The following is a 17,056-nucleotide window of genomic DNA, read 5'->3' as shown; positions in this document are numbered from 1 at the left end:
TGGTACATACAGCTGGGTGTGAAAAACAGCATTGCACTGTCATGCTAACAATAACTGCAGATGGAAGAAACGTGCCACCGAATGTATTTTCAAACGACAAACAGTGCCTAAAGCGAAGTTTCCCAAATGCATTCATGTACGGGTTCAAGAGAAAGGATGGATGGATAACAGCTCTTGTCCAGGACTGGGTCCGTACGGTGTGGGGCACTGCTTCGACGCCCAGCAATGCTAGTATGGTACAGTTTCCGCGGACACTTAGTGGAAGACATGAAGAAACGTCTTCAGGAAATGAAAACTGATCTCGTAATTCCTGGTGGAGTCACATATTGTCTACAGCCCTTAGAGGTTTTCCATCAACAAGCCCTTCAAGGACAACATACGTAAATTGTACGCCGAATGGATAGCAGCAGGGAAGCATGAGCTGACGCCAGCAGGCAAGATAAAGAGGCCATCAGTTGAACTCTTGTGTGATTGGTTTATGCGGGTATGGGTTGTGGTTGACAGTCGTTATTGTGAAGAGTTTCTTGAAGACGGGCTTCGCAAATGCGTTGGATGGAAATCAGGATGATGCAGTATTGATGGTGACCATAATGATGCACACGAGAATAGCTTGTAGACTGAAGGTAGTGACAATGAATAGAGTAAGAATGCCAGTTGTCTTGTTTCAATAGCCTAATGCAAATTTGACGGGTTTTGTTTCTTTTTGGGAATACGATCTTTTGCACACAAGTTCCTGCATATATCACGCACTGAAAATGTTCACACTTATTTTTTGTCAAAGAAGTGCAAGTTATATGCGAGCAAATATGGTATAAACAGTAACAACACAAGACTTACCCAAGACACTTCAAGCAATCTGCTGAAAACCCATCAAAAAAAAATAATTGGACCTTATTTACTCAGGAAGTGGCTATCTGCTCGAAGAAAACTCCTTAGATAGGTAAATAAAGAATATTTTAGTAACAGTATAGTCCCACGAAAGGGGTATAAAGGAGTGTAACACGAAGAATAAAATTATTTCACCAACTTAACAATATTAAAATTTGACGTAGTCAAGTGAATAATGAAAACAGCTTAAATTAGTGTCTGCTGTAAAAGATCTTCATTGTGCTAATCACATAAATGGGTTTGTAAAGAAAGGGTACAGATCTCTGCACAGGGGTAACACATTGGAGACCGAGCCCGAGTGTGTATCGGTGTGGGGTAACAGCTCAGACTGGCCGCGCGCAAGGCTAACTCAAGCCCGCGTATTTGTTATATTGTCAACACAGCCAGGATGAGAATTGGGTGGAAGGTATTCATACCACTTTAAAGAACTTTTATAACAGCTATACCGTGCGTTCGTGTCCTCTGTCGTTGTTTTCTCGAACTTATAGCAGCTTATTTTTGCTCAAGTTCACTTCTACACTTCATGCTGCCAGACTTGCTTCCAGCTGCTCAAGGCGTGCGCTTTCAGAGTTTTGTTTACATCGTGCGAAGTGTTTAGACTGTGTTTTGTTTTTACTATAATGGTTGGATCATTGAATGAAGGTGGGATTGTAGAGATTTTAGAAGAGATTTTTGATGACAGCGGTTCAGAAGAAGAGGTAGATGATTCAGATCTAGACTCCGATTTTGAACTTCATGTTACTAATGAAGTTATTTATAACCTATTCTATCATATTCCACCCAGGTGTGATTTTGCACTTTGTAGTTTATTTAGCTAATGTTTCATGATTTTCATATGACTGGATTTTCATTTAGAAGGAAGTGACGCAATCGATGATAATTCAAAGGCAGGTACTGATTCACATTCGCTGATTACTTTTGGTGATTTGGATGCACTTGCAAAGTTTGTGCAGATGAAGGAAAAGCGGAAAATTGAAAAATAGCGAGAAAAGAGACATACTGGTGGTAACCAATGTGTTCTGTAGCACTTTGTGTCCCTGAATGCTTCAAACAATTCTGCACTCAAGCTCATTATATGTAAGACATTGTTGACAGACCTTTCTTTTATTGTTGCAAAAGGCATACTGTTGGAAAATGTGTAATGTGAAAAGTATTCAATAGATCTTAATACAACTGTTTAATCTGTAGAATAGAAATTTTAATTTTTTGATGATGTATACATGTTACAATTGCAACCTACCTACTGTTTTCTACAATTTTTTAAAAACCTTCAAAATATGGTGGTCTGCCTGCCCATATGCCACCTTCAAACATGGTCTCCAATGTGTTAAGAGAGTGTTTAGGGGTCGTAGTAAGGATGTAAAGGAGAGGGCATACAAGTCTCTGGTAAGACCCCAAATAGAGTATGGTTCTAGTGTATGGGACCCTCACCAGGATTACTTGATTCGAGAACTGGAAAAAATCCAAAGAAAAGCAGCTCAATTTGTTCTGAGCGATTTCCAACAAAAGAGTAGAGTTACAAAAATGTTGCAAAGTTTGGGCTGGGAAGACTTGGAAGAAAGGAGACGAGCTGCTTGATTGAGTGGTATGTAATTAACAACAATTATAATAGGAAATTATTTATTGTCCACTTATTCAACACTATCCTTGTTAATAACAGTATTCAATATGGATTAACCATGAAGATAATGACCTGTAATGAGTGGTATGTTCCGAGCTGTCAGTGGAGAGATGGCATGAAATGACATTAGTAGACGAATAAGTTTGAGTGGTGTCTTTAAAAGTAGGAAAGATCACAGTTTGAAGATAAAGTTGGGATTGAAGAGGACAAATTGGGGCAAATGTTCATTTATAGGAAGGGGAGTTAGGGATTGGAATAACTTACCAAGGGAGATGTTCAATAAATTTCCAATTTCTTTGAAATCATTCAAGAAAAGGCTAGGAAAACAACAGATAGGGAATCTGCCACTTGGGCAACTGCCCTAAATGCAGATCAGTACGGATTGATGATGATGCAGACGGTCGAGGGAAGCCTCCAATTCATTGTCAAATAGTGTGACCAGAGAATAATGTTTAATTACCCACTGTTCCGAAATAAAAGGCTTCTACTAACATTTTTTTAGAAAGAGTATGATCTGCAATAATACTTCGATATTTTTATTGGCCCCCGTGCACATGTTTTCATATTTGTTTTTTGGTGTTTTTCACAACTTTCAGTGCAGTTATTTTATATGCCCCAGTGGAAAAGGATTTCATATTTGTTCTCTCACGTTTTTCACAACTTTAAATACTTAGCTCTCATCTTTAGATATGATAGATATAGTTTACACTGTACCTGGGGATACATGACGAAAAATGACCTCATGTCAGAAACAATCGTATTTTGTGTTTCCATATCCCTGTTGGATAGTTTTTATTCATATATTCAGTAGTAGATTTTCTTGTTTAACATTGTTTTTTGTTGTCCCCTGCAGAAACGTCTTAACGAGGTTTTACTGTATATGGTAAGTGACTTCTTGCATATTGTTAGACAGAGTGAAAACTGCTGGTTTTGTCAGATGCATTGAGATTTAATGAAGAATTTCTTCTTTACCTGCACATTGAAGGCTGATCTGTTTGTGATGTCAGAAAAATAAAACGTCCTGGAATACACTGTGTGACTTTTTCAAAGATTCAATATTGATCAGGCAGATTATGAGAGACTGGAGATTGAATTGGTGAGACTTCTTGCCATGTGCATGTGATTGAGCCACTTTTCATGCCAGCATTCTCTTTAAACATAAACAGTGCAATCATTTGGGGAATGGGCAACCCACTCATATCTTCTACAACCAGCAGTGTAACTCTTAAAGTGAACGTGTGGCGTTACCTCCCCCATCTGAAATTGTACAGCCGTCTTTCAGGAAGATAGTTTGTACCACCACTTACCTTGGCACATTGGAAGAATTCGTTATACTGCATTTGGACCAAGATGGTCTTTTAAACAGTATCTATTTCAACAAGGTGGCGCTTTACTACACTGGATAGTCTATGTGCAGGTATTCCTTAATGAAATGTTCAATGACTGGTGTGTGGTCATGGTAGACCCACCCTGTTGTCCCCAAATTCACTGGAATTACCGCCCCCCAGACATTTTCATGGGAGGGTACGTGAAGTCATACTCGTATGGTTGAAAACCAGTGCATTTACAAGACCTATGACAAAAAATCACAGTGGTGTTTGGACAAATCATGCTAGAGAACCTCGAGGTCAGGTGCTGTAACCTGCCTGGCAGGTGCGAAGATTGTCGAGTCTGATATGGTTTCACAAAACTCTTGTGACCTATGTATGCAAGTGTACCAAGTTACAAAGTTGTAAATACATTGGTTTATATTCTGTACGCATTTATTTATGACATTCCAAACACATCACCCTGTACAACATACTTTTGTGGGAATATCTCAAACTAGTGTTTAAATTTCATTTATAGCATTGAAACTTCCAGTTCTAAGGGTATATTTTAGAAGTATTGAATGTAATTTTTGAATAGTTCTATTTGTACTGGATTCCTGCTACACAGATTTGAAGTGTTATATTCTTTATTGACTAAATTCAAAAGCATTGCAAAGAAAATAATTATTTGATTATTATTAAAGGTTTTAGAATGCAAGAGAATAGAACAACTCATTTCTAGAAGTGTTTCGCTGTGTTACTAGATTTATTTTCTGTCTGTGTGGGTGGGGGCAATGTCTAAAGGAATATTCATGTTTTAATGTTTGGTTATTAGGGTACTGTGGAAATGATGCAGTTGGAGATCATCTCCCGAACGTGTGGTACCCCCACTCCTGCTGTGTGGCCATCTGTGATCAAATTGCCATTGTGGCATATGTTAAAGTTGAAGAAGGTGCATATCCGGAGACTACGTGAGGAGTATGAGCACTGCATGCCAGGTCCTGCACTAGAGCTGCTTGACAAGATGCTGAGGCTTGATCCTGAGAAACGGATCACTGCTGAAGATGCCCTTAAGTCAGACTGGCTCAAGAATATTTGTCCTGAAAAGTGAGTGCTTTATTCTTTTTGTTTGGTTTCAAAGAGGTCTTGTTTTGGTTAATTTTCAATAAATTCAAATTGTGGATTTAAATGACTGTATATACGCGAATACTCCATGTCATCGAATAATCTGCTCATCCTGATTTTGGGACAGAAAATTTAAAAAAAAGAAAATTGGCTTTAATTTGTGTTTTATTTACAAGAGATTAATTCTACGCAATTATGTACTCCAAAACTAAAATATACATGTGTTTCAAAAACCGCATCATAATCTTCACATGCTGTTGTAAAGCATCCGGGACTCTTACCTACAATAGCAGAAAAAGAAGGTTATGAACAATTTTTATTAATTTAATGTGTGCAATAAATTATTAACTCAGTTGTGCGCTTGCATTCGGGAGGTATTGTGTTCAAACACCACTGCCGGCAGTCCTGAGAATGGTTTCTCTTGGTTTCCCATTTTCACACCAGCCTGGTGCTGTACCTTAATTAAGGCCACTGCCGCTTCCTTCCCACTCCTAGCCTTTTCCTATCCCATCATTGCCATAAGACCCATCTGCGTCGGTGCAACATAAAGCAGATTGGAAAAGAAATTACTGTAGTTGGTACATTAATTTCTCAACACCAGAAGAATCATATTTGTCATCGCCATCTTCCCATAGAGCATTATCCTCAGTTCCATCAAGTGAGCAACATTGTTTGGCCTCGGTGTGTGTGACCCACGACATAGTGAATTCATGACGACAACACTAAGCCGGATACTAACGGATTACAAATATTCGGGGAAGGTAAGCAAACTGCATGGCAATTCTGTTAAGTGGGTTGCCTACCCATCCAATAATATAAGGGGTCTCTGAGGTGAAGCTGTGTCAATTAACCCTTTCGCACTCAGCGCGCCGATCTATCGGCGCGAGAGGTTATGGCGAAAACACTCACGGCGCCGATATATCGGCTCTGTCCTATTTAGGCATTTTCGTCATTTCCGTGGCTGTTAAATCGTAACAGTGATCGTGACGGTACCTTAAAGCGTTGAATTTGCGTTTTACTCTACAGATATATCCACCAGCCCTACAAAATATTTTTATTTTCGACAAATGAAATCTGTTGACCGTGAATGTTTATGTTGTGGTTATTTGAAGTTGTTAATTGCGTGGATCTGTTTTGGTTGGCTTATGAATACAACAATTTGATCTTGATATGAGTTTAGTTAAGAGTATATTTCGTTTCTTTGGTATATCGTGTGTTCGCTGCACTTCGCAAACTGTAACTTTACTCCATTTCATAACTCCGTTGTTGCACGTGCTTGTCTCATCTTTTTATCGTAATGGCTAGGCCATATTCAAGGCCGAAAGAGGCCGATATCCTTGAATTTTCAGATGATTTAGACAGTAATAATTACCTTCTTTTGCCGAAAGTGATTCGCATTATGTGGGAAATGACAGAGTCACAGCTGCTCAACGTGCATCGGACCGCGAGGACCTGACATCGATGACCGTTACATGTACAATGAATAACTATGTGCCATGCTTCATGAATGAATTGCAGCACACACATCATATTGATATCAAATTAATCAGAAATAAATGTTCTTTCTTTCACGTCTAAGAGTAAAGAAGGAATACGCAATAATGTCTGATTTTTCAGCCATTGAAAATCAAAAATTATTTTTTTAAATTTATTTTCAAAATTTAATAATTTTTTCTGGCTTTACCAATAACAATACGTTTTAGGTATGTTCATTTCTGAAATGCTCATAGTTTTCTGTATTAGTGTGATTTATTTTATTTTAATGTGTGTTAAACTCTTTACGTGTTGATTTTTTGTAAGTCGGTTTGGAAAATGACAGAAATTAGTCTGAGTGTCTTCGAGCAAACTTCTGTATATAGGCTGAGTGCCAAAGGGTTAAATATGCGTGGAGTATTCATGTGTATGAGGTCCTTTTCGGTAATCTCAAGTATCTGGTATAACGTTATTTTTAATAAAGAACATCATTTTTCAACCCAGTACCTTTATATTATCAGCGTGTCCAAAACCTCTGTGTCTACCATACACCTCAATATTCAAGACTTCTTGTTGAGAAAAAGTTAGACTAATGTATTGTCTTAAGGATGCCTAGATGTGAAACTGCATGTTTTAAGGCCCATTTTAAGGGGTCATATCCGGAAAACTGTTTGTTCTAAGAGAACCAAACCGTCCGTGCCTTTTAATATCAACTAAGGCAAAATGCATGTCTAACATCAAGTTAATTGAATAATTGGGATGTAATTAGCAACTGATCACATTTAACCCCCTTGATGCCGACCTCCATACGTCACATAGTCCTCCTTTTCTTCACATATTGCTGACGTCCATGCATGGTATAGACCTCTCTAGGCCTAACTTCATTCGGTTGTAGCTTGTAAAGTTTTAAAGTTGTCGAGATGAAAATGGTATATCCTTAAAGGTGATGATCTCTGCCCTCCTTGTTTGTATGAATCAGCCCAAGTCAATGTTTCTTCTTTTTCTTTCTAAGGAGTTTGAAATAGTCTGAGTATTGACATAATCTGGTGAGAATTCCTGCAATTCTTTCAATGCTTTCATAACTCTTATGACTTGTAATTACTTCACTTACTGTCACTTTAAAATATGATATTGCTTGGTGCAAAAACATGGCACAGTGCAGTTTCAGTGAAAGAGAATTAATTAAATTTTAATAAATCTGACTATAACAGCACTAGACCAGACTGAACTGACCAAAGCAAGAGTGGACACACAACATAAGGAATGGGAGAGCATAGTACGCTCTACCACGTAATGGACAACAAAACACACCAAAGTATACGCCCTCCTTCTCATGAACTAATCGTCCCATTAACCTGGGACTTGTACTAAACAAATCTTAGAACTATTGTTACTGGTTCTTCCACTCACAGTTCCTGAGACGATTACCCTAGTTTTAATTGCATTGCAAAACAACCCATGCAAATACAAGAACGTCACTTTCATTCCATATAAAATGTGGAAGGTCTTTTCTCCATTACTAGACTGTAAGGTAAATATAAAGTCAGTGACTGTAAACCACTTTCTTTTGAGTTTCTACTGTAAACATTCGAAAATAATCGGAGCTAAACTGTTGTAACAGTGAATTTTTAAAGAGATCTCTGCATTTTCTTTGCGCTCGCATCTGAATCACCTGTGTCCACTGGGTAAAGCGGCATTCAAATGTTCCCTGTCTGAGGGGTTAAAAATCCAAATTACTGCCACAACTTTAAGTACCTTACAGTTTTCATGGAAATTAGTTAATAAGTTATACCGTATTTTTTGCATAATTAATGCACTTTTTTGATGAAAATACAGGAATTCAGATGTTTAAAAAAATATTTACAGTTTATTTACATTTAAAAGATACACCAAATATAATCTACATACAGTTGGTTCAAATAATTTATGATTAATCGTCATTTGGTGTAAAATTTCGGCATGAGATTTTTTCTGAAAAGTCAAATAGGGTACATAGTTGGACACATGGGTTTGAAGTACCGACACTGGAAAAAATTCTTCCAGTTATGAGCTGACAGTACAACCTAAAGTGAAATAAACGTACTAATAAAAGTACAATTCATGTAAGTACATAATAAGACATACCAGCAAAAAGAGAAAACTGTCCTACAGGAGAAGGGCCGGGCATCGAAGGATTTGGTTCATTTGTCCAAATCGGCTGCTATATTTCCCCAAACCTTTTGTATCCCATCTTGTACGAGTGATGTGTCCATCTACCCTTTTTCTTGGATACAAACGTGGATCCCTCGCGGGAATTTTACTACCGAGCTCGATAGCTGTAGTCGCTTAAGTGCAGTCAGTATACAGGAGATAGTGGGTTCGAACCCCACTGTCGACAGCCCTGAAGATGGTTTTCCGTGGTTTCCCATTTTCACACCAGGCAAATGTTGGGGCTGTATCTTAATTAAGGCCACGGCCGCTTCCTTCCCAGTCCTAGCCCTTTCCTGTCCCATCGTCACCATAAGACATATCTGTGTCGGTGCGACGTAAAAAAAAAAACCCACACATCTAACTTAACACGTTCCGTGCGGTTCAGGTCACCATGTGCCCCGAAACATGTTACTCTTCTCCGTCGGTGCGAACTTCCCAGAATTGCGAAGTGAGTAACTACGTCCTAGTTACGAATTTCCGTTAACTAATGGCAACGTAGTGTTCCAATTGAAGTAAAGGATCGAGGCATACTGCTAGTTTTGATCGGCCCACCGGTGACCCGAAGGAAGTTTTTTCATCTTCCATTCATATCGCTTCGGGTCACCCTGAGTCCCGATTGTTGTCTGACCTATATTTTTACGCGGGAATGCTTAGCGCGGTTACGGTGAATGAAGCCTAGAGTGTTGCTTCCCGCAGATGGTAGATTGTTGTTTAAGGAGTACCACCCTTCTGATATCTGCTTCCTACATTGCCTATAGAGGTTACTGGAGTAGTTATTGATATATTTATTATCTTCCGAATATAATATTTACAAGCAATTTCACGTCCTTTTTAGGTATGGAGTTTTCACATTCTGACACACCGGTGGAACGGAAAAGAAAGAGGGTTAGGACAGCACTGGGGTAGGCTTATATCACGTTCCGTGTGGTTCGAGACACCATGTGCCCCGAAATACAGTATGTTACTCTTATCCGTCGGTGCGAACTTCTCAGAATTGCGAAGTGAGTAACTACGTCCTAGTTACGAATTTCCGTTAACTAATCGACAACATATTGTTCCAATGGAAGTAAAGGATCGAGGCATACTACTAGTTCTGATCGGCCCACCGGTGACCCAATTATTTCCGCGGTCATTTCTGTTTCACGCAATTGTTGAATAGGAACACTGTCGCACAGGTAAATACGCTGGAATGTCTCCTCAACAATAACGCACACAACAAGTGCACATGCATGGTTTAGGATTCATACTAGGGAGTAAACAAAGTCAAATTCGTCAGGTCACCGGTGACCCGAACCGATAATAACTAAAGGCAGCATCGGGTCACCGGTGGGCCGATACGACGTAACATTAAGTCATCAAAATTCACTGCCGCAGGGAACGTGTTAAGAGACTTTTAGAAGCACAGTGCCGATCTACTCTTCAGGAACTTGCTCCATAGTACAGTACATGTGCGTATTTGGTCGGCAACTTCTTCATAATTTTTGGATCTATTGACAGGCAGTACTAGTCCCTAAAATTATACAGTGCCTTATAAACTGCAATTGAACTCTTCAAGAATTTGCTCCGTACTACATTGGGATATGTATTTGATTCTGGACTTCTTCCCATACAGTACTCTCTAATGCTTATGTTTCACTAACGTTCGTGATCCATGACTTCTTCATGATTGACACGCAGTGCTGATCCTTAAAATTATACAGTGCTTTATAAACTGCAACTGATAGATACGTATTTGATTTTAGACTTTTTTCATAACATTGTGTCATAGTGCTTCATAAACTGCATCTGGCTATCATCTAAACTTCATATTTTTACCTGTGCATCTTATTTGTGATTGACTATATTTCAACGCACAGTACTCCCTAAAGATTTTGTTGCTTCATTAACAGCAACCTTCCGAATTCTTTATACTTCGCAATTTATTTATCTGTGCATTGTTTTACACTTATTTGTGATCAGCTGATGATGACCAAATAGGAATGTAAACTTACATTTCTTATTTTAATAGTATTGAAAGGTTGAACCATTTTATACTTTCTTTTAACTTATTAATAATATCTGTTGTCGTTATGAATTTCTCCTACTCTAAAGCTTGAAAATCATCTATATTTGACCCCTTCTTGGCTTCTCTGATAACGAGTTACCTCACGGTCTCTAACACCAGGGTGATGCGTTGTGTAAAGGGGGTGCCTTTGGGCTCCTAGCCCTCTTCCCATCCTGCATGATGTAGGTGTACTGGCTTGCAGTTTTGAAATTAACAATGTTTTCCGGGTGTGTTAGCTCCTGTGTGTGAGTAGAAGTAATGTACAATTGGCGAGTTCTTGGTGGGATATTCTTCTCTCGAGTGTGATGGGCAAGTATTCAAGCAGTGCAGCTGTATTTAAACTCTCAGTTGTACTGTACGTTAACAGGACAGCAGGTTGTACCATATTGTACCATACTGATGTAAACTTGTTTTCGTTTTGAAAGCAACAAAGCAACTCTGTTCAGCTGACTTGCTAGGCCTAACTGTAGAGGATTTTCTGTCGGGTGAAAATGAAGTAGAAGTATGGGAGAAACTAAATCTTTGGAATGCCAAATTCAAAGAATATGGACTAAATATCAGTAAAACAAAAACTGTTGAAATGACTGTCAACAGGAAAGGCACAGATTCAAACATTTTCCTGGAGGGAACTCTATCGCAGTCTGTTTCTAACTTCAAATACCTTGGAAGTATTATTTCCAAAGATAACACAGTAAACCAAGAAATACTAAATAGGACTCAGAAAGCTTCTCAATTTTATTTTCAAATGGGAAATTTGCTCTGGGATGATAAAATACTCCAGAAAGCAAAACTGACCATGTTTTATACCTAGTTCATTCCAGTTCTCACATATGGACTTGAAACATGTACGCTGCATAACAAGGCAAATAGTAAAATCCAGTCAACAGAAATGAAATTCATCAGAACAATGAACCAAAAGACCGGGAAAGACAAGTTTAGAAATGAAGCAAACAGGAAGGAGGCTGGCATCAAAATAACTGTTACCAAGTTTTTAGGAAGACACAGGCTACAATAATTTTGACATATTATGAAGATGGACGGAACAAGAACACCAAGCAATTACCGTACTTGCTCGCTTATAACTTGCATTTTTTTGACAAAACATAAGTTTGAAAATTTTCGGTGCATGATATATGCAGGGATTTGTGTGCAAAAGATCGTATTCCCAAAAAAGAACGTAAACTTTGCATTAGACTATTGAAACAAGACAACTGGCATTCACTGCCTTCAGCCTCCGAGCTAGTCTCGCGTGCATCATTCTGGTCACCATCCCATACTGCATCATCCTGACTTCTGTCCAACACATTTGCGATGCCCGTCTTCAAGAAACTCTTCACAATAACGTCTGTCGACCCCATAACCCACGCCCATATAAACCAATCACACACAAGTTCAGCTGATGGCCTCTTTACTTTGCCAGCTGGCGGGAGCTCATGCTTCCCTCCTGCCATCCATTCGGCGTACAATTTATGTATGTTGTCCTTGAAGGGCTTGTTGACGGAAACATCGAATTGCTGTAGACAATGTGCGAGTCCACCAGGAATTACAAGATCAGTTTTCATTTCCTGAAGACGTTTCTTCGTGTCTTCCACCAAGTATCCGTGGAAAGTGTCCCACAGTAGCATTGCTGGGTGTCGAAGCAGTGCCCCACACCGTACAGACCCAGTCCTGGACAAGAGCTGTATCCATCCATCCTTTCTCTTGAACCCGTACATGAATGCATTTGGGAAACTTCACTTTAAGCTCTATTTTTCTTTTGAAAATAACGTACGGTAGCAATTTTCTTCCGTCTGCAGTTATTGCTAGCATGACAGTGCAACGCTGTTTTCACACCCAGTTATATGTACAAGTACGTTAGATTCTCCATTTTTGTTGATGGTGGTGTTGCATGGCATGTCGAAGTTTATCTGGGTTTGATCTGCATTGCCAATCTGAGATAAGAGGTAATTGTTTTTCTTCCACATTGCTATCACATTGCGATGAAACTATTATTTTGTCACTGAAATCATTTGGCATTCTCTGGCAGAGAGATATGCACCTTTGCAGACACAAGCCGTTTTGTGTCATGAATCTACGGATCCAACCCCGGCTCACTTTCAGATCCGAACAGCTGATTCCTCCTTTTATCGCTAGTTCGCACGCTTTGAAATGTAGCATCTTGTGCGAAATACTAAAGCCATCATTTTGAAACTCTGTAACGTTATGAAGCAACTTATATTCCAGCTCACTTACCAATTTTTGGCCCCCTGAATGCCTTACGTGTTCGGTTGGTGATTCCTAGCGCAGCCTTCTGTTTACGCCAATAATGAACATTAAACTCAATCACACTGAATTATCGACCAGCAGCTTTATTACCGTGTTCTTCAGGATATCTTATCTCTTTACGTTTCTCCATAACTTATAGTTTGACCTACACAAGGAAACTTAATTGAGAAACTAGAACAAAACGTGAAGACAGAATACTGGCACTTGTTGACAATGCAACTGATGGACAATACCTAATATCGTGATCACTTGACTGACTGGACAGGGAAACATTCCCAGTTCACGTGATTTCCCGGATGGGTAGCGATAAGCATATTGACAAAGACGGAAAAGTGAGAGGGATGGCTGAGTGTGACTGACTGGCTAGGAAAGCGGCCTTGGGGCGGGGGTTTGCGAGTTAGGTATTTTTGTTACAAGAGCTAGCCTCAACCGTTCTGCAGGTAGAAAGAAATGCAGCTTCTTCCTGTACTGTCACGAACAAAGTATCGTAACAACAATTGGTACAGTTCTGATATTTAACCCTTACCCCTCAAATTCAAGTTCTCTGCGTTGTCTCTACTACTCGTATTTTAAATGTGAATTTCTATCTTATATGACCTGTATTCATCTTCCATGAGTTTGGAAATAGCACTAGCTCTTAAATGATGTATTTAGGCTAAAAACATTTACAGCAAGCTATACTGAAGCAAATAAATTCAATATGTGCAATTTAAGACACATTATATTACATCTTTTTAATTATTACTATCGTTATCACATACCGATTGGTTTCGTTAGTAATTTCACTGAACATATTATTGGTAAAAGCAATTGAAAAACTCTAATTCAGTCTCTGGTTTCACATCTCGTGGTGGTTTGTAGCCTGAAACTACTGTAAACGGCGATTACTTGAAATCAGGGTCTGTTGATCTATAATTGCGCCAGCCGTCAACATCAGCTACATGTTGTTTACGGTATACAAGCTGACCATCACCAGTTCATTTGTAGATATATTCTTTAGGGTACAAGGAAGGAGTAGAGGTGCAAAAATACTGGGGTTTTGTAGAATTACCTGACATACAACATTGAACAGTACACTGTATATTACTAAGGGAGAAAGTGGCGACCATATTTGTTTACTATCATTTGAGCCTTCTCGTACGTGAGTGGACTGGACACAGCTGACATCTACACACTGCCATCTAAATAATAGATTTTTGACTGATTGTCAAATAGTATCTGAATTTTACAAAGTTCCACACTGAACCAAAAGATGGCAGTACAGTATAGCTCGTGTATTTTGTCGGCTAAGAGTCAGCAGACATGTGATGGCTGATATAATGTCATGTCATGCGACCGGAAAGGGAATATCATAATGTTGGGCCTCACCCGACAGACGAGGGGTAGGGGTTAACCTTTGAACGCACAAATTTTTTATTTTTTGAAATGTTCAATTTTTCTTAATAAACATTCTTAGGATAGGGTATTATTCAAGGAATATCCATTATTTTGAAGCAAACGTGTTTAGTTTCGGAAATACAGAATGTTGCATATATGCAACGCTAGGCGCTTAAGTAGTAGTCTGCAAGGTACCAACACATATGTTGTTTTCTTCGAGAAAATAATGAAAAGAGGACAGTGAGTGTGGAGAAGAAGATATAAGTTATTGCTGAGTTGATTATTTACTAAGAGATCAAAATAAATATATTTATTGGAAAATGATATTGAAAAGTGACTGGGTATTCAGAATTCTTCAGTTTACTGGTGTGATCATTTGCTGTGGGTTTCTCTGAAGACTCTGTGATCTGTATGTCCCTTTATGTGGAACGGAATGTAGCAACTTATGCAGATCCCAATGTCACACTTTACACACCCTGTACGGACTATGCTAGAGCATTTCTCGTATGCACACCGTCTTCTTTTATTGTCTGGGATATACATTAAAAGGGGGTCTTGCCCGTCGTACCGTACAACTTCTTGTACGCGACCTTCCACTGTGTGCGAGAGCGATGGGCGCCCCGCTCCCCTGGGCTCCGTGCTGTAGGATTTGATGTAGTATTGCGCCACTTCCCGCTTGAACTGAAGCTGCGTCATTTTAGGCTGTGACACGTTGCTGAGGTACCAAGCATTTTGCAGGCTGACGTCTAAAATCCACGAATAAATTGCCCACCACCATTATTTGCTCCTAACTGCCACGCAGAATCTGTGACGCTCTCGTCCATGAGATCTGTTCCTCCCATACATGTATTATAAATTCCTAATAGTACAGGGCGTTCTACCATGATGACTTTCTTATCTGCCCTGGAAAACCTCTTGACCAGATAATATGCATCACAAAACTGGTATATGAGTTTGAATTGCATGCACAGCAACGAAGGGTTGTTACGTCAATAACAACCCTTCAATAACAAATTGGTACATGAGGACGCGATTTGACAATGGATTGTCCTAGCGTTGCGAATATGCAATGCTGGGAATATGTGGATCTCACTTGGCCACGAGTTATTAATTGTAAAAGGAATCGTGCTACATTCAAACTCCGATGAATTTACTTCCTGGATTTCCTAAAAGAGGTTAATTATTTCTAAATCATAAAATTATATGGCGAATCTTACCTCTTACGATATGCCATTGTGATAGCTGGAACACACGGCGAACTTCAAACATACACCTCGTCAACAATCAAGCGGTGACTATTGATTAACCGACTCGTAACAAAGCAAAACACTTCCCTTTAGCGAATAAGCGTGCAATTTTCTTTCTTTTACTGGAAAACAACTTCATACATTGAAAGAAAAGAGCACCGGCACGCCGTTGCACATATGCAACGATAGGCGTTTATGGGTTAATGTAGGCACGTCCACAGAATACCCAAACTTTATTTTGTGTATGTACCGTATGTCTTTATGACTACGTCAGAAATGAATACGAGTTATTTGTGGGGATTTTTTTCTGTAATTTCAGATGTTAAAAAATGGGGTGCAATATACGCGGTGGTGAGTTATATGCGAGCAAATATGGTACATTGACAGAGAAGTGAAAGGGGAGAGGTCAGTTGGGAGACCAAGGAATAGATAGATATACACAGTGATATTGGAGGTCATGCAAGAGGAATGCCAAGTGGGAGGACATAGAGGAATAGACTCTATACTTTGACAGGAGGAAGTGGCGAGCGCTGGAAAATGATTATGATGATGATGAGTAATGTAAGGAAAAGAATGAATTTCAAGGAAAAAAATCATTAAAAGCTTTCAGAGGTTTGAAGAGGGGAAAGTTTCTGAGAATTGAGGAACTGTTTAAAACATTCAGGTTCTACGTAGCAATGGATGTGTAGTTACCCATGAACTGATGCAATTTAAAACGCCTGGTAGCCACAGAGCACGGCATCTGTTGCTCAGATTTCAGAGTGAACAGTGGCTGGATGACTGGATTTATGCTAGTCAGTGGATACATTTTAAAATGTAATTATTATTACTTTCCGCTCCACCTTGTATCATTAGGGGCCAATGACCTAGATGTTACGCCCCTTTAAACAGTCGTCATCATCATCATCATCATCATCATCATCATCATCATCATCATCATCATCACTGGATTTATGGAGCAAAATAACCTCATTGAGATGCTGAACATTATTGTGTGAAAGAATGCCAGAAGACAGCAATAAAAAAATTATCATCTTCCATCAATACATTATTAGGAAGAGAAAATAGAAGGCATACTTGTTTTCACAAATAGACCAACAATATGCCAGTGAATTTCAACGAGCCTTAGACTCAAACCATTGAAGCAAAGGGAAATTGGAGCGTTACTTTGCAGACTGCAGGAAGTGAGAAACAAGATACACGGTCATGCTTGCGGTAACTCCACATGTAAAGAAAGTACCTCCGTATGTTATACTGAAATGAAAAACAATGCTGAAGGTTAAATTTTCATGGGGATACATGTTGCGTTCAAGAGAAAGGCTGAATGGACATATCTCTGGTAAATGATTGGATTTGTACAGTTTGAAGAAATTGACCTAGGTCATTGCTTCAACTCGCAGATCTACTTGTAATGGACATTTATTTAGTACATTTAACAGATAATAGGAAGCAGATGTTGACCAACATGAAGACTGATCTTATAGTAATTCCTGGAGGTTTTATGTCCATACTGCAG

The 17,056-nt window shown here is 39.1% G+C and overlaps 1 protein-coding gene across 4 annotated transcripts in view; it reads left to right on the top strand.

Annotated features, from left to right (window-relative positions):
- Positions 1 to 17,056, top strand: part of LOC136886332 (cyclin-dependent kinase 12) — a 211,644-nt gene that overhangs the window by 147,298 nt on the left and 47,290 nt on the right. For all 4 annotated transcript variants that reach the window (XM_068230699.1, XM_067159065.2, XM_067159067.2 and 1 more), the window contains exon 9: positions 4,655 to 4,926. In XM_068230699.1, the coding sequence (XP_068086800.1) occupies positions 4,655 to 4,926 (272 nt within the window). The remainder of the gene's footprint in view (positions 1 to 4,654; positions 4,927 to 17,056) is intronic.

This window comes from Anabrus simplex, chromosome X (assembly GCF_040414725.1).
Source record: "Anabrus simplex isolate iqAnaSimp1 chromosome X, ASM4041472v1, whole genome shotgun sequence".
Lineage (NCBI taxonomy): Eukaryota > Metazoa > Arthropoda > Insecta > Orthoptera > Tettigoniidae > Anabrus > Anabrus simplex.
This window is presented reverse-complemented; position numbering and strand designations above follow the sequence as displayed.